We start from the raw sequence: 15,887 nt of genomic DNA on the forward strand, positions 1-15,887 counted from the left end.
TACTTTTTTTCATCAATGATTATTATCACTTATTAAAAATAAAAAAACTCCCTAACAGAATTAGTCAAAAAATTATTATTTTGGTTAAAAAAGGAGTCAAACATTGTTATAAAAACTATGAACTCATATTTTGAAATTTCTGTTTTTTCTGTTAAATTCATCTGCGAAAATTTTCTCGAACCAAATTTATTTCAAAGTTTTGACCGCACTCCTAACGGCTCCTAGTTTGACCCCACGAACCCTAACTGCCTCCTCAAATCCTTGCTTTGATTGCCCACTTCACTCCTGCCCGTTACTTTCTGTCAAATTTCTATATAGCCGTTGGGAGCCTCTGTTTCTGCCTCTCCCTCTCTCTCTCTCTCTCGGCAACAACGACAACAATCCGTACAACAATGGCGAGCTCAGAACTCGCCGTTTCGCATTCTGAGTCTTCAGCGGTTACCGCCACAGTAGATCCCATTACCGCTTCTTCTTCTCTGAAGCGGAAGAGACCCCCCATGATTGAGATCCCAAACGTCTTGCAAGAAATTAAAACCGAAAAGCTCCGAGATTTCACGCCAGAGAACGACGCCATTTGCTTCAGTGGGATTGGAGTTGGGGTCTCCGCCGCCAAAGGCAAGAAAAAGTTTATGGAAGATACCCACAAGATAGTTTCTTGCTTACAAGGCAACGACTCCAAGAAGGTAAACAAATTGCCAAAATCTTTATGGTTTTTCCTTATTTATATGCTTATATATCTACAATCTTTTAGAGTTATTTTTTAATTGTAATTTGGTTTTTGCGTTGTTCATGTGTAGGGTTTCTTTGGGGTGTATGATGGGCATGGTGGCAAGAAGGCTGCAGATTTTGTTGCTGACAATTTGCACAATAATATTCTTGAAATGATGGAAGTGCATACAGAAATAGAAGAGGCGGTTAAAGCTGGGTATCTGAAAACAGACCAGGAGTTCTTGAAACAGGTAATTGCAATTCTGGATTCTTTATTTGATGTTCACGACTGATTAATGTTAGAGATGTGAGCAGTTAATCTGACATTTAAAATGTAAAAAAGTGAGGATTCGGTCCAATTCGTTTAGAAAATTTCATTGATGATTAGTCCTAATTCATAGAAATGGTGTTCGGCTCATATGAATTGATTCCCATCTGAGTGCATTTCATTAATTGTTGAAGGTAATGCTGTTGGCTCTGAATAAATGTAATATTAGGCATATTTTACTACCAATTGGAGACAATTCACTGACAAAGCTTGGTCTTCTTTCCTGACCTTTTGTATCATCGAAATCTTTATTGATGGCTGTGAGTAAATGCAGGGTTTAGAAAGTGGTACCTGCTGTGTCACAGCCTTAATTGAAGGGAAAGAGGTCGTTATTTCAAACTTGGGGGATTGCAGGGCTGTTCTTTGTAGAGGTGGAGTGGCGGAGGCTCTTACCTTGGATCATACGGCAGAACAGGAGGACGAACGCAAAAGAATAGAGAATGAGGTTTTTAACATAATCATTGTCACAATTACATTACATGGTACTGACATACAAGAGACAACTTAAAGTATTTGATGATAATTGTTGATATTGTCATTAGGGAGGATATGTAGAGTTCCACCGAGGAGCATGGAGAGTTCATGGGGTTCTTTCTGTTTCTAGAAGCATTGGAGATGCTCATCTGAAAGACTGGGTGCTGGCTGAGCCTGAAACAAAGATCCTACAGCTCACTCCAGATATGGAATTTCTTGTATTGGCTTCGGATGGACTGTGGGGAGAGGTATGCAGAGAGATTTTCATGCATGAAAAAATCCATGTTAAATTATGGAATTATCTTAAAAAGGGGCAAATTCTTATCTTGTTTGAGCCATTCTTATCTTAACTCATCTTAGGTTCACCTTAATGGTTCTGAATTTACTTTATATTGACTTGAATTTTGCATAGATAGGTCTTTGTGATCTTAGCAGATATGCTGGTTCAGGCGTTGGGATGGCATATGTTTTAGGATAAAGCTTAGGTTAGGTCACCGATATTAGATTTATTAGTTTCCATTTATTTTCACTTTTGCAGCATTAGCATCAACGTTAATGGCAAATCATGTATATATCCCTGTAGCATGAATGAGGTATCCGAGCCTACATTCCTGTTGAAAATTATGAAAGTCAGTCCTTTCAAACTTTGATGTTGATGGTTTTTCCTAGGTTGGCAACCAAGAAGCCATTGATACGGTGACCCGATTATGTTCAGTTCAGAAAAAATCGGGACCCTCAGGTGATCTACTGAAGGATAATGAGGAAGACTATGGCTGTGTTAGTGTGAGCCCTTCATCGAAGTTACGAAGAATTTCGCTAGTTAAGCAACTTAAAGGCACACAATCTCCAGGCTATAAGAAGACAGTCAATAGCTGGAAAGAGAGTGAGAATGACCTCCAGAGTGAAAATGAGAGCCCTCCATCGAAGTCAAGAAGAATATCTTTAGTAAAGCGAGTAAACATGAAGAATGAATCTCCCATAAAAGATCCTCAATCTCCAGGCTATAAGAAGACCGTTAGTAGCTGGAAAGATAGTGAGAATGACTTTCCAAGTGAAAATGAAAGCCCTCCATCAAAGTCAAGAAGAATATCATTGGTAAAGCGAGTAAATATGAAGATTCAACCAGCCTCCGGTGGACTGGTGGCTGCTTGTAAGGAGCTTGTGAACCTTGCATTGAGTAGGGGTAGTTTGGACGACATCACTGTGATGATAATTGATCTAAATCATTTCAGATGCCAGCTCAGTTGATTGGCATTTCTGCTCTTGCAGTACTCCTTTCTCCTGTAGTTAAGGAAGCTATACAGAAAGCTATACAGAAAGCTGTGCAGGGTCTAATCTCCTGAATTCTTTAATTGCCAGTAATAACTTTTCTCTTTCTTAAAAGCTCAATGATAGTGCTAATGGCCACTCTTTCGTTAGTACTTCTTTCTCGCCTTTGATGTATCTGCATCTGTATATTAATCTAGGAATTGCAGTACCGAATATTAGTGGTGATAAATGAAGATCTTTGTGTTCATATATGAGAAGTGAATCACTGAGAACTAAAATCATAAATGGAGCTCTAATTGTCGTTCAGAAAGATAACACTGGCTTGATTGTTCAAAAAAGTCATTAATTTGCGTCATCAATTGTGCTCTTATATGGAAAGAGGTAATGAATTGCTATTGTTCCCCCACCAACTTCTCTAAATACAGAGATTGTAAATCTACCTCCCTAATCCCTTAGCTTTTGTATTTTACTCTCTTAGATAATCAACACCCTAGCTATCACTTGTTCGTATCTTCGTTTTCCTCGTCATGCCTCCCATGTTCAAACTACAATGAACTGAGTTATACAGTTTATATCTGCATAATCTTACTCAAACTCAAGAGTAGTGAAGAATTCCTCTCATTTTCTGCACCCTGCCACCCGGCATTCCTGCTAACTACTAACTTTTCCACCGCTATACATATACTGTTCAAATATGAAGTTTTAAAAAAAAACCTGGTGAAACAGTACAAAGCATGTGGAAGTATAATAACCCGCATCGTAAATCCAAATTATTTTATATATATATTTTACTTCGTTAGTCTCTTTTACCCCACCCATATGCTCTCCCCCTGATATGAATTTTAGTTCTTTATATTCTGGTACACTGTCACATGAACTTCATATGTGATGAAAAAGGGGTAGTTGCTTTTTTCCATGCATGAAAAAGATAGATTTATGGGGATCAATATCAAACTCATCTTCAACCCAAACCACTTCCAAGAAGGAAAAAAGTGGGTTTTGTTAAAAATAGAAAGGGCAAAACAGATTGGAAAGCTTGCACGGCTTAGATGAATGTAAAACGTGTTACTCTTAAGTTCACCCTCCATCCTCACTTCTCTCTGCCTCTAAAGACTGCCAGTTTGGAAATTGAGTCATTAGCCTGTGGCTCGATTGATAACATGCTGCCAAGAAAAGCTTCGTGCCAAATCTTATGGGTGAGATCTTAGCCAAAGCAACTCATTCATCTTTGTCTTTCAATGCCTTGTAGTCTGATTAATTTGATCAAGACTATATATATATCATCTTCATTTCTTCATATAAATCAATCACTTTTCTTATAAATCATTGAGTAACCATGCATGATCCAATTGGAATTCCTGCTTGCTTTTCATCCGGTACTCAAAGGCCGGTCGATGATCCAAATCCAACGAGCGTGATCAGGTCAGGACAGAGTGTGTTCATGTCAGTGTACAGCACAAAGATAGCTGGTCAGTGCCGTCTGATCACCATCACTTGGTGCAAGAACTTGTTGCTACATGGCCTCTCTGTTTCTGTTCAAGGTCAAGATGGAGACGATGATTATCGGTGCAAGGTTGAGCTGAAGCCGTGGTACTTTTGGAGGAAACAAGGCTCCAAGCAGTTTCTGGTGGATGGTAGCACAGTTGATGTGGTGTGGGACCTAAAAGCTGCAAAATTCAACGGAGAAACGGAGCCGCGATCGGACTATTATGTTGCTATTGTGTGTGAAGAGGAGGTGGTGTTGCTTGTTGGTGATCAAAAGAAAGATGCATACAGAAGAACAGGTTGCAGGCCATCACTCATAGAACCCATCTTGGTTTCAAGGAAGGAACATTTGTTTGGCAAGAAGAGATACTCAACAAGAATCAAGTTCCATGAAAAGGAAAGCTTTCATGAGATTTTGATTGAGAGCAACAACATCTCTGCCACTGGGGCTGATCCAGAACTGGAGATAAAGATAGATGGGAGCATAGCTCTCCATGTCAAGCACCTCCATTGGAAATTCAGAGGTAATGAGTGTGTTGATATAAACAAAACTAAAGTTGAAGTTTATTGGGATGTTCATGATTGGCTCTTCAGCTCTGGGCCAAGGCATGGAATGTTCATTTTCAAGCCAATATCATCTTCATCATCAGAAACTGCGCAGTCAACCCAAGAACAAGCTTTGACTGAAACGTCAAGTTGTGCAGCAGAAGAAGAGGATGAGAAGGCAGGTGGGTCATCTGTATTTTCCTTATTCGTTTATGCTTGGAAGGTGGAATGATGATTGTGTTCAAAGTGTTTCATTAACACACGTTATTGAAGTGATTAATTAGCAACATTATTGCATTAAACGTGAGCAAAAGGAATTGAGGGAGAGGGATTAATTAAGGCTCCACGTTCATGCACATTTTGGATTTGGACGGTAGACCCCTTCTTCTACAGTGAGGTTCCACATATGAACGGATGGAACCAACCGGTTTGGGATTTTGCTTGCTACAGCTGGAATTGAATAATATGGAACATGATTAGACAGGGCCAGATTGGATCACATTTACATGTCCAATAATCCCCCAATTACATATTTTCGGTTTATAATTGCTCTATGTGGATCATCTTTATTTTTTATTTTTAGTTTCCTTACTTTTTCTGTTTCATATTTTGTTTCGTTTTATAATTTTCAAGAAAACCCTAGAAAGATGCTGCATAAGTGAATGAGAGTCAAATTCTTATTGCGGATTTGAAATATTAACGATCGATCACTTCAATTATAACATATTTTGTGTATAACCTAAGCAGAGGATCCGAACTCATAATGCAAAACCTTTGGATACAAACTAGATTTAGATTCCTAGTCAAGGATCTGACCGTCCAATCTTATGATGACTGCTTTTGGGCAGGCCACACCTGTAAATAGACATGTTGGCTAAGTTACCAAAAGTGAAAACAATACATAATAAAGAAAGCAAAAAAAGGTAAAAGTCTGGGGGGTTGGCCCATAACCACATGCCTACCACGTGACATGAATGTAACCTAAAAGACAGGAATAGATTCTTGCATGAGATGGATGGGCCGTTGGTGGCCCATATACTTTTGCTTAATATTCTTGTTTGGCAAAAAAACAAGCCCAATAATTTATTCTAAGTGAAAAGGTTGTTCACTTCTCACCTGACACTTTTGTAAAGTCCTTTTAGAAGATGAAAAAGGCATTTGGAAAGGAAAAAGAAGAAAACACACCACAAGAGATTAGTGATTCAGTGGTCCATTCTATTTCTAAGACAGGCCATTTTCAAAGGCTTTGGTGGGTCCGAAAAGGAGCCATTCACAATTTCTTGGAATATCCACTTGTTCGCGGCCTCAGTGTAGTGGACCCCGTCCCAGTTGATCCGAACCGTCGGATCATTGCATGATTTCGCGATGACCGTCTCGTTGCCGTTGATGGTCTTCTTGGTCCCACATTTCACGTACCTGTTGTAATTATATTTCCCACCATGACCGCAACATGCTACAAGGGGATTCCCAAATCCTTCAAAATTATGACTTGCATTGTAGGGTGGATGCAAAATTCATCTAAAGTTACCAAAACTCACAAAGTGAGGTAAAGTGTTACCATATTTTTTGGTTTGGGTGATAAGGGCGCGCTTTACTGAGTAGACATCAACATAGGTGATTGCAGCCAATGGAAGATCTTTCTTAAGGTGAAGCAAAGCTTCCTTTAGTCTTTGGTTGAAATATTGGGCCACCTCATTGAACTGATCTGCACACCCATATTTATCTATTTGGGCCCGGTTGATGAGGAAGCGGTCCAGAACGTAAGGGAGGCAGCCTAGTGGGCCTGTGTTATGTATCCAAAATGCGGAAAGGCTAGAATGAGGAGGTTGAGTGAGGAGGTTATTTGAGGAAGTGAAATCTCACCATCAACAACTAAAAACAAATGACATGGGGGGGTGCATTGGGGGGTCCACACCTCTTTTGATGGTGAGATGGGCCTCCTCAAATAACCTCCTCACATAGTCTCCTCATTATAGAAGCTCCCTCCAAAATGATCTTCCTCCTTGTTCATATACAATCTGTACATATAGAAGCAAACATGCCAAATTAATTGTTGCAGGGACTTGTAGTTTTAAGTGGTTAAGAGCATTTATTCCGGAATATAAAATCTTAGGTTTGATAGCAGGAAAATATGGTCAACCTTAATGGTATTAGAGAGCTGGCTCAGTACATCTGGAACATAAGCCTTGACTTGTTCTGTGGTGAGGTTGAGTTTGTAGCCAGCAGTGAGATCATTTTGGCCAATGTCAAAGGTATAAAGGGCTTGAGAAAAATACTCTTTCTTGGGCAGCAATTTACCAAATACTTCACCTATTTGCCAATTTTTAAACAATCTCAACTTCATCAAACAACAATTTTGATGCAAGAAATGGTAAACAAAGGAAGTGAAAGCAAAATGAGTAACCTTTTTTTTGATATATTTGGGATCTTGTAAGGAAGTCCAAGAATTGAACAAGCTGCACATCTAAAGAAATGGGGCTTACCCCACTTTGTGATATGGTTGTGTTTGGGGGCCTTATGGTTGATCCAGCTGTGGCAAAATTGGCTCCATGGCTGAAGTTTGAGCCCACCGAGTCCAGAAAAGCACTCAGATGAGGCAATCTCAAGCTTTCCGCTTTGAAACAAGGAGGAGGTTAGAAGAAGATGCAGGTCAAAACCTCAACGGTTTTGCGGATGGAAATGGACGAAAGTGATAAAGTGAGAAAATTTCAGTTTAAGAGGGTAAAATGAGACCGAGCTTTCGTTTTAGGGTGTGTAACAGTAAATAAGCCTAATAAGTAAATTTAGACATGTAAAAAAAAAAAAAAAGACTTCAGATTCAGGTCACGAGTGTGCCACTCTCTGCATGTTTGATGCGTTATTTAATCTCCATGCTCAGTGTGGGATTGAAGAACAGAGCCCAATACATTTGGCATATTGTTTTTAACTAAAGAATGCATGCAAAAGCTGAATTTTTGTCCTGTTTTTCAACTTGGTAATGATAATATTGTTGGATCCAAATCCTTCATGAAATGGAGTCACATGCAGCACAGTTTCAAATCTGATGCCAGTAAAATCCAAAATGAGTTTCGTTTTTCAAATTTGCCAAAACCCTTTCTGCATCTAATAGGATATGTCCTCGAGAATTGAGAAAACGACCATAACATTATAGCAAAGGGAAAACAGAAACAGAAACAAAAACATGACATTGTTTAGTAAAGTTGGTGAAGAGAGAGAGAGAGAGAGAGAGAGAGAGAGAGAGAGAGAGAGAGATATTTAAGGAGCAAAGAGAAGTTGCAGAGGAAGTACAAGTACCTATGAAGTCAATTAGAAGACGCCCATCAGAGTAGCGTCCGGATGGGGTATGGAAATAAGTCTCTCCATTTGGGTAAGGGGCTTGTCCAAAAGCTGCAGACAGGCCCCCGGTGTCTGAGTTTGAGTCTCCAAAGTTGAACATGGCCGGGAAAGAGCACGATCTTACAGAAATGCTAAGACTCGGAAGCACTAATGTTGCCCAAATTACAAGGCCAAAGAGAACATGATGATCTCTTAGTCTTAGGAGGAAGCGAGTTTCCATATGTGTAGACTATTGAGAGAGAACTATAGATGAAAGAAGAGAGCATAAAGTTTTTATAGTCTCACAGTAGAGAAAATGAAGAATATGACAGTTGGGTCTTTCTTTATCCGTTTCATCTGATCCATCAAGAAAAAAGAAAAAAAAGAAAAGCAAAAAATATTATGGTGGCCTTGAGTATTTTATCTAAATAGTGAAAAGGAGTGACACTTGATCTAATTTTCAATGAGCTTGCTGCTGCCTATGGCAAGCCATTTTCAATGGAACTGGTGGGTCAGAAAATGAACCATCTACAATTTGATCAAAGACCCTTTTGTTAGCTGCTTGAGTGTAATGAAACCCATCCCAATTTACCCAGAGTGATGGGTCTTGGCATGCCTTTCCCACCAATATTTCCCTGCCATGCACCTTAATCTTTCCACCACAGTGCAAGTTGTTGTTGTACTTCCCTCCATGACCACAACATGCTCTTATTGGTTGCTCAAATCCTGCAATGTTTCTGCATTAAATTAGCTCAACAAATTCAAATCACTAATCCACCCAAATCACAAGTGTATGTTCAAGTTTAGCTTACCATGTTTTTTGGGTTGGCTAATGAGGGAGTATTTGGCTGAGTAAATATCAACATATGTGATTGCAGCAAATGGTAGTTCTTCTCTTAATTGGACCACAACTTCTTTCAATCCATGGTTGAAAAACTGAGCAACTTCATTGTAAGGTGTGGCACATCCAGCCTTGTCCACCTGCGAGGCTAATACCGGTAGGCGGGCCAATACGTAGGGGAGACAGCCTACAGGACCCGTATTGTGTATCCAAAAGTATCTACCTCCTTGATCGTATACATTCTGTATATATGTAACAAACAACCACATGAGCTCAAATGAATGACTAGAAAGAAAACCAATCCATTTAGTGAAGTAATAAAATGTTGTTTAGGGTTTAGCTTGTTGGATTGCTCATCACCTTGACAATGCTTTTGAACTGATTGAGGACATCAGGAACATAAGCTTTGACTTGGGCAGTGGACATGTTGAAGAAAAAGCCGGCTGCTAAATCGTTCTGACCAATATCAAAGGTGTACAATGCACGAGAGAAATCTTCTGCTTTAGGCATTAGTTGTTCAAATACTCCACCTACATTGCAAATCATCTTCTCTTTTGAATGCACACAATAAGGCAAGTTTTTCCAACCAATAAATAAGTGGATGTATATTATCAGTATATAAGTAGCATTTGTGACCTTGACTACGAACAATTTGGGATCTTGGAGGAAAATCATAGAACTCGTCGTATTGAACATCCAAGGAAATGGGGCTAAACCCACTCTGATGAAGAGTTGTGTTTTGAGGTCTGATGGTTGAGGCTGCCGTCGCAAAGTTGGCTCCATGACTGAAGTTGCTCCCCACAGAATCAAGATATGCGCTAAGAAATGGCAATCCGAGGCTGTTAGCTGAAAACAGAGGATTCAATTCAATCAAGGCAATACTATTACATTGGATAATCTGAGTAGGTTGATTTTCTTTTTTCACTTGATGCCATACATATTTTGTTTTGGCATTTTTGGTAGCTTCCAAACTCATTCAATTATGTTCATCTAAACCCAAGTCATGAATTCAGTTTAGTGGTCAACAAGAAAGGTGCACATGAATTCTTCATTGTATATTAGTTTCAAAGTTGAGGTACTAGCTATCATATTTTTGTGACAAAACCAACTTTCTGTTTACTGGTTTATGGAAGAAGATGGTACTTAAAATGAAGTACCTATAAAATCAATGACAAGGCGGCCATCGCAGTAACGACCGGCTGGGCCATGGAAGTAGGACTCTCCATGGGGTGGACAAGCCTGGCCAAAAACTGCAGAGAAGCCACCGGTGTCAGAGTTTGAGTCCCCGAAGTTGAAAATAGCCGGGAACTTGCATGAAGTTGAGGCCAACACCAAGCATGGTGCCAAGCTCACTGAGAGCGACACCAAAATAGTGAGTGTTTTTGAGAAATGTGATTCCATTATCATGTATGGGACACAGAGACTGAGGGAGAGCATGAAATTTTTATAGTCTTAACAAAGAAGATGAAAATAGAGACTAGGAGGGCCATTAGGTCACCACTTAAGGGTCTTTCTTTATCTGTTTCTTGCTTAAGTTAAAGGATTACATTGACTGACCCTGAATCCAAGCAAAAAGAAGAATTAAAAACAAAAGATTCCAATGGCCTCAACATATTTTATTTGAGTACGGAAAAGGGTCACATGTGATCTAATGAGCTGGCTGCCTATGGCAAGCCCTTTTCAATGGAATTGGTGGGTCTGAAAATGAACCATCTACAATCTGATCAAACACCCTTTTGTTAGCTGCTTGAGTGTAATGCACACCATCCCAATTCACCCAGAGAGATGGGTCTTGGCATGCCTTTCCCACCAATATTACTTTGCCATGAACCTTAGCCTTTCCTCCACATCCAATGTGCAAGTTATAATTGTACTTCCCACCATGACCACAACATGCTCTTACTGGTTCCTTAAATCCTGCAATATTTTGTATCACATGTCAACAAACTCAATCACTAATTAATCCACCCCATAAAGGAACTGATTTCGATTTAGCAAGAACTTACCATGCTTTTTGGGTTGGCTAATGAGGGAGTACTTGGCTGAGTAAACATCAACATATGTGATTGCAGCCAATGGCAGATCTTTTCTTAATTGGACCACAGCCTGTTTTAATCCACGGTTGAAAAATTGAGCAACTTTATTGTAAGGTATGGCACATCCGGCGTTGTCTACCAGTGCGGCTAATACAGGTAGGCGATCCAAAACGTATGGAAGACAACCAATGGGACCTGTATTGTGTATCCAGAAATATCTACCTCCTTGACCATATATGTACTGTGTATACATAGCAAGCACATCATTTTCAAATGAATGAAAAGCCAAATTAATCACATTTTGGATTGTTAATTACCTTGACAATGTTTTTGAACTGATTCAGGACATCAGGAACATAAGCTTTTACTTGGGTAGTGGACATGTTCAAGAACAAACCGGCCGTTAAATCGTTCTGGCCAATATCAAAGGTGTACAATGCACGAGAGAAATCTTGTGCTTTAGGCATCAGTTGTTTAAAAACCCCACCTGCACATACATTGCAATTGATTTTCTGGTTTAGCATACAATCATGCAAGTTGTTTTAGGTAGGCTAGATGTATATAAGGAGAAATGACCTCGATTTCGAGCAACTTGGGATCTTGGATGAAAATCATAGAACTCGTTGTATTGAACGTCCAGTGAGATGGGGCTAAAACCACTCTGGCGAAGAGTTGTGTTCTGGGGTCTGATGGTTGAGCCAGCCGTGGCAAAGTTGGCTCCATGGCTGAAGTTGCTCCCCACAGAATCAAGATATGCGCTAAGAAATGGCAATCCGAGGCTATTAGCTGAAAACAGAGCATTCAATTCAATCAAGCCAATAGTATTAGATAGTGGATGCTGGATAAGTCTGAAAACAGTGGTATTTTTGGTAGCTTCCAAATTATGTTCATCCAAATGTACACATGTGACATTCTGGTAGTTTCCTAGTGAAGCGTCGGTGGATTGATTCCCTAAAATTTTTAAGCATCATTTCCAATTATATATCTGCCATATATGAAAATGATTGGTGAGCTAGTACATGAAATTTATAATTGTTTATTATTAGTTTCAGACTGTAGCTTAATAGTGAAGATTGAAGTACCTATAAAATCAATGACAAGGCGGCCATCGCAGTAACGACCGGCTGGGCGGTGGAAGTAGGACTCTCCATGGGGCGAGCGAGCCTGGCCGAAAACCGCAGACAAGCCACCAGTGTCGGAGTTTGAGTCACCAAAGTTGAATATGGCTGGAAATTTGCAGGAAGTTGAGGCCAAAGCCAAGCATGGTGCTAAGCTCAGTGAGAGTGACACCAAAATAGTGACAACTAGTGTTTTTGAGGAATGTGGCTCCATAATCATATGTCAGTGAGTTTGTAAGAGAGAGAGAGTTGAAGGAAAGGAGGAACAGGGCAATTATTCTAAGTAAAACAGACAGTAGATACAGTGCTACATATGATATAGATAGGCTGGTGAGAGAAGAATGAGGTGTATGATTGGCTAGAGAAGGTAATAAACTGTGGAGATTGGAACATAATTTTTATAAAGGATAACAATTTAACAAATAATGATACCTTATTAGAAATCAAATAAGCAGGACTTTCTCTTTTTGCTTTTTACCTTGAAATGGGCTGATCAAAAGCTTTTGTAACTGAATTTGTCACCTTTCGAGTTTCCCTTTTATCAGCTTTGACGGGAAGCGCTCTGGCCTTTTTGAAGAAGGATCTTTTGGTTTCAAATTTCAATTCAACTTTGGCCATACGAGAGTCTATAAAATTTGAACATCCCATGAAAGACAACATGTTGACTCCATGGCCCAATGGATAAGGCGCTGGTCTACGAAACCAGAGATTCTGGGTTCGATCCCCAGTGGAGTCGCTTATTTTCATAATTGTTTTTTTTTTCTCCTCATTCCATCTGGCAGCCAGGTATATATATATTAATGGTTGCAGTAGGCCAAGGCTCACCTTTCTGATAAATACTTCCCCATCCCCGTTTCATCGGCCCCCTCTCTTTTGATTGATCTTTCTTTTCTGTATCATTTTACACATTAAGTGTCCAGAAAATCTGTTGTTTCTTTGTTTCTCTTTTGGTGTGTGTGTTTGGCATGCCAAGATTACAAAGACTGAAGATGAAATATGATTCAAAGGAATGCTGCAAAGCCCAACCTGGCCTTAGAAAATCCATGCCCCACTCAAAAAAGGTTTAAATTCCACATATACCAAATCTATAAAAGATAGTTATGTACTTGGAAGTAAAATCAAAAGTGCGGAGGCTTGTGGCATGCTTCAGTGATTGAAACTGGAGGGTCTGAAAATGCGCCGTCCATAATTCGGTCGGCTAGCCATTGGTTTGCAGCATCAGAATAGTGCACCCCATCCCAACTAATGTATTTTGAAGGATTGCTACAAAGGGCCTCAACTTCAGTGCCATTAACAATAGTTTTTATCCCACAATGGACGACGGAATCACCATAACTTCCACAGCATTGAGCTAGAGGACTAGTAAAACCTGCAAATTCCACACACCAGGAAAGAAAGGGTTTTGGACAGGCCAAAGAATGAAGCATAGGAACACTAGCTATAGGCATGAACTGGAAGAAACTTACCATGCTTCTCTGCTTCGCTGATAAGTGTGTACCTTGCGGTATAGAGATCGACATAAGTAAGAACTGCCTCTGAAAGTTGGGCCCTTAGTTTAAACACCCTATCCTTGAGCTGTCTGTTAAATTCTTCAGCCACCTCATTGTGAGGCTTCCAGCAACCGTTTTGGTCTAGGTCGCCAGGTTTTGGCAGTTTATATGCAAGTGTTGAAGGCAAGCAGCCAAGGGGACCTGTGTTGTGAATCCAAAAAACTCTTGCTCCTTCTTGGTATAGTTGCTGCAAAACTACAATATCATTATTTTGTTTGAGAATATAATTTTGCAAGGACAGTTCAAAGTTCAAAACAGATTTATTATGCATTTCATTGACAAGACATCAATTTTTTTAACACAACACCTTAGGCATTTCATGTGACAACTATGTTGAAAAGAATCTAGAGAAAGTGTTCCTGTTTTCATGGTTACCAATTTTCTACTCATAGATTACAGGTTACAAGCCAAACAATTAAAAAGAAAAAAAAATGAAGACTTCGTACTGCTGAAAATATGAATTTTAAGATGGTTGAGTTACGTTTTGGTTGCCAAAACCTATTGCAGCTCAAGAAGAAAGGACAGCTGCTAATCATTACCTCTATTGTCAAAGCTAACTGCGCAGTGATGTTGGAAATCGATGCCAGCACTTCGTCCATAGTCTTCAACCTTAATCCAGCATGAAGATCGTTTTGTCCAATGTCTAATGTGTACAAGGCCTTGGAGAAATCGCTTGGTCTTGGGAGGCTGGTCCTTTTATCTGAAAACCAATCCATAATTGAGTGCAACATAATGAATTAATGGTTCAAGTAATTTCCTCTATAACTCTTCTTCAGCAAACATATAGTCTAACCTTCAGTGAAAACCTCATTTACACGTGCTTTGAACTGCGCAAATTGTGAAAGCTGTAGGTTAAGAGAGATGGGGCTATATCTTGCTTCAAACATCCTGCCATCTAATGGCTGAATTGTAGATCCTCCGGTTGCGAAACTTGCTCCATGATGGAAATTTGATCCGAGAGAATCCAGATATGCACTAAGAAATGGGAGACCCAACTTATGAGCTGCAAGATTGGCAAAAGAAGTTCATAAGTAGCTTAAACGAAGGCAACTAGACATATTCACATATTGTACATTAGGCTTTGGTACAATAATAATTACAAAGCATGGTGAGGAACAGAATGAGCACATAAGACAGTAAAATCCTGCATTAAAAAGATGTTCCAACCTCAAAGTAACTAGGCACTGAAAGAAAATTGCATACAGGAGATACAGAAGAGCATCCAATCCATCACAACAGTCCATGTTCTAACCTATAAAATCGATGATGAGACGCCCATCTGAGATCCTGCCTACAGGTTTACCAAAGAAGGTATTGCCATAAGGGGAAGGAAGCCGAAAAAATGTAGCTGACCAACCACCCGTGTCAGAATTTGAATCACCAAAGTTGTAGATTGCTGGAAATTGACAAGCACTACTTGATTTATCTTGTGTTCCAAGGCCCAAGAAGATTGAAAGAGCACCAACTAAAACAACTCCAACTGCCACTGCTTCCACACTCTTCTTCAGTCCCCAGGGCCCTCTCCACCATCTACTGATAGTAATAAACCTCACACGGTCCATATGAACCTCTTTCTGCTTCTCTCAGACCTTTCACCAAAGAAGAGATTTATCATATAATGTGATGTGAACCATATCAATTAGAAGTTCCATAAGATAAGAAGAATCATCACAAGGAAAAAATAGTAGAATTCTTCATATCATTCACAAGGAAAAAAGATGGGGCTGAAACTTTACCTTGATCAATAGGTGATGGTGGTTTCTGCAGAAGTTGTGCTTCTCTTTGTGGTTAATTAGTGGAAGAAAAGAAGCTGGTTTTAGGCTTTATAAAATCGGTAGAGGAGAGGAGCCTTAATAGTTATATATTTTAGGTCAACTGGGCTGCTAGCAGAATGTGACTAATGAACCATAAGAAATAAAAAAAACAAAGGCATTGTGGTATAATCATCATCATAAACATGATTGGGTTTCATTTGGATTTGGTCTTCCACGTAACATAAACAACGTAGAAAACCAGCGTCCGAATTGGGGGGAGCCGCAAAAGGATATTGCTGGGGAAGATCCAACGATTTAGACTGCGCCACATGGGTTGTTTGAATTATTCAAACCCACCAAGTGAACAAGTATTTTTCTTCCCACCAATCGGGAAACCTCGGTGTCATTGAAAGAGGTTATGCTTATGAGATTAACACACAAGTATTTTTCTCATTCTGCTCAT

General features: G+C 39.6%; 6 protein-coding genes and 1 non-coding gene across 7 annotated transcripts; 3 read left to right on the forward strand and 4 right to left on the reverse strand.

Annotated features, from left to right (window-relative positions):
* Positions 1 to 155: 155 nt before the first annotated feature.
* On the forward strand, positions 156 to 3,030 carry LOC110773360 (Protein phosphatase 2C family protein). The gene is made up of 5 exons (XM_021977872.2): positions 156 to 683; positions 798 to 959; positions 1,311 to 1,481; positions 1,579 to 1,758; positions 2,180 to 3,030. Exons 1-5 carry the CDS (start codon positions 393 to 395, stop codon positions 2,756 to 2,758), a joined length of 1,383 nt encoding a protein of 460 aa, XP_021833564.2. The 5' UTR covers positions 156 to 392; the 3' UTR covers positions 2,759 to 3,030.
* A 592-nt stretch (positions 3,031 to 3,622) lies between these two features.
* LOC148297800 (uncharacterized) lies at positions 3,623 to 5,468 on the forward strand. The gene has a single exon (XM_088247415.1). It carries the CDS (start codon positions 4,116 to 4,118, stop codon positions 5,040 to 5,042), a length of 927 nt encoding a protein of 308 aa, XP_088103541.1. The 5' UTR covers positions 3,623 to 4,115; the 3' UTR covers positions 5,043 to 5,468.
* Positions 5,469 to 5,699: 231 nt separating this feature from the next.
* Positions 5,700 to 8,368, reverse strand: LOC110773374 (GDSL esterase/lipase At3g26430-like). The gene is made up of 6 exons (XM_088247572.1): positions 8,105 to 8,368; positions 7,215 to 7,424; positions 6,951 to 7,120; positions 6,804 to 6,828; positions 6,369 to 6,614; positions 5,700 to 6,263 (listed from the first exon to the last, which is right to left on the reverse strand). Exons 1-6 carry the CDS (start codon positions 8,364 to 8,366, stop codon positions 6,013 to 6,015), a joined length of 1,164 nt encoding a protein of 387 aa, XP_088103698.1. The 5' UTR covers positions 8,367 to 8,368; the 3' UTR covers positions 5,700 to 6,012.
* Positions 8,369 to 8,585: 217 nt separating this feature from the next.
* LOC110773377 (GDSL esterase/lipase At3g26430-like) lies at positions 8,586 to 10,403 on the reverse strand. The gene is made up of 5 exons (XM_088247570.1): positions 10,124 to 10,403; positions 9,603 to 9,812; positions 9,327 to 9,496; positions 8,938 to 9,208; positions 8,586 to 8,851 (listed from the first exon to the last, which is right to left on the reverse strand). The coding sequence occupies exons 1-5, from the start codon at positions 10,401 to 10,403 to the stop codon at positions 8,586 to 8,588; spliced, it is 1,197 nt and encodes a 398-aa protein (XP_088103696.1).
* Positions 10,404 to 10,556: 153 nt separating this feature from the next.
* LOC110773378 (GDSL esterase/lipase At3g26430) lies at positions 10,557 to 12,604 on the reverse strand. The gene is made up of 5 exons (XM_088247571.1): positions 12,085 to 12,604; positions 11,579 to 11,788; positions 11,320 to 11,489; positions 10,973 to 11,243; positions 10,557 to 10,883 (listed from the first exon to the last, which is right to left on the reverse strand). The coding sequence occupies exons 1-5, from the start codon at positions 12,338 to 12,340 to the stop codon at positions 10,615 to 10,617; spliced, it is 1,176 nt and encodes a 391-aa protein (XP_088103697.1). The 5' UTR covers positions 12,341 to 12,604; the 3' UTR covers positions 10,557 to 10,614.
* A 179-nt stretch (positions 12,605 to 12,783) lies between these two features.
* Positions 12,784 to 12,856, forward strand: TRNAR-ACG (transfer RNA arginine (anticodon ACG)). The gene has a single exon. It is a non-coding gene; the product is annotated as a tRNA-Arg (tRNA).
* Positions 12,857 to 13,130: 274 nt separating this feature from the next.
* On the reverse strand, positions 13,131 to 15,623 carry LOC110773376 (GDSL esterase/lipase At5g14450-like). The gene is made up of 6 exons (XM_021977889.2): positions 15,407 to 15,623; positions 14,923 to 15,259; positions 14,464 to 14,673; positions 14,210 to 14,370; positions 13,587 to 13,857; positions 13,131 to 13,489 (listed from the first exon to the last, which is right to left on the reverse strand). Exons 2-6 carry the CDS (start codon positions 15,230 to 15,232, stop codon positions 13,239 to 13,241), a joined length of 1,203 nt encoding a protein of 400 aa, XP_021833581.1. The 5' UTR covers positions 15,233 to 15,259; positions 15,407 to 15,623; the 3' UTR covers positions 13,131 to 13,238.
* Positions 15,624 to 15,887: the final 264 nt, after the last annotated feature.

The sequence above is a fragment of the Prunus avium genome, chromosome 1, assembly GCF_965620075.1.
Source record: "Prunus avium chromosome 1, drPruAviu1.hap1.1, whole genome shotgun sequence".
Taxonomy (NCBI): Eukaryota; Viridiplantae; Streptophyta; class Magnoliopsida; order Rosales; family Rosaceae; genus Prunus; species Prunus avium.

What these genes read in the sequence shown, in the direction of transcription:
- LOC110773360 (XM_021977872.2), top strand. Translation starts at nt 393, where the DNA reads ATGGCGAGCTCAGAACTCGCCGTTTCGCATTCTGAGTCTTCAGCGGTT. An exon ending in AAGGCAACGACTCCAAGAAG is followed by an intron (nt 684 to 797) that starts GTAAACAAATTG and finishes GTTCATGTGTAG; the next exon opens with GGTTTCTTTGGGGTGTATGA. An exon ending in ACCAGGAGTTCTTGAAACAG is followed by an intron (nt 960 to 1,310) that starts GTAATTGCAATT and finishes GAGTAAATGCAG; the next exon opens with GGTTTAGAAAGTGGTACCTG.
- LOC148297800 (XM_088247415.1), top strand. Translation starts at nt 4,116, where the DNA reads ATGCATGATCCAATTGGAATTCCTGCTTGCTTTTCATCCGGTACTCAA.
- LOC110773374 (XM_088247572.1), bottom strand. Translation starts at nt 8,366, where the DNA reads ATGGAAACTCGCTTCCTCCTAAGACTAAGAGATCATCATGTTCTCTTT. An exon ending in TCTTCTAATTGACTTCATAG is followed by an intron (nt 7,425 to 8,104) that starts GTACTTGTACTT and finishes CTTGTTTCAAAG; the next exon opens with CGGAAAGCTTGAGATTGCCT. An exon ending in AGCTCTCTAATACCATTAAG is followed by an intron (nt 6,829 to 6,950) that starts GTTGACCATATT and finishes CTATATGTACAG; the next exon opens with ATTGTATATGAACAAGGAGG.
- LOC110773377 (XM_088247570.1), bottom strand. Translation starts at nt 10,403, where the DNA reads ATGCTCTCCCTCAGTCTCTGTGTCCCATACATGATAATGGAATCACAT. An exon ending in CCAAATTGTTCGTAGTCAAG is followed by an intron (nt 9,497 to 9,602) that starts GTCACAAATGCT and finishes TTTGCAATGTAG; the next exon opens with GTGGAGTATTTGAACAACTA. An exon ending in TAGCCAACCCAAAAAACATG is followed by an intron (nt 8,852 to 8,937) that starts GTAAGCTAAACT and finishes GAAACATTGCAG; the next exon opens with GATTTGAGCAACCAATAAGA.
- LOC110773378 (XM_088247571.1), bottom strand. Translation starts at nt 12,340, where the DNA reads ATGATTATGGAGCCACATTCCTCAAAAACACTAGTTGTCACTATTTTG. An exon ending in CCTTGTCATTGATTTTATAG is followed by an intron (nt 11,789 to 12,084) that starts GTACTTCAATCT and finishes CTCTGTTTTCAG; the next exon opens with CTAATAGCCTCGGATTGCCA. An exon ending in CCAAGTTGCTCGAAATCGAG is followed by an intron (nt 11,490 to 11,578) that starts GTCATTTCTCCT and finishes ATGTATGTGCAG; the next exon opens with GTGGGGTTTTTAAACAACTG.
- LOC110773376 (XM_021977889.2), bottom strand. Translation starts at nt 15,232, where the DNA reads ATGGACCGTGTGAGGTTTATTACTATCAGTAGATGGTGGAGAGGGCCC. An exon ending in TCTCATCATCGATTTTATAG is followed by an intron (nt 14,674 to 14,922) that starts GTTAGAACATGG and finishes CCAATCTTGCAG; the next exon opens with CTCATAAGTTGGGTCTCCCA. An exon ending in AAATGAGGTTTTCACTGAAG is followed by an intron (nt 14,371 to 14,463) that starts GTTAGACTATAT and finishes ATTGGTTTTCAG; the next exon opens with ATAAAAGGACCAGCCTCCCA.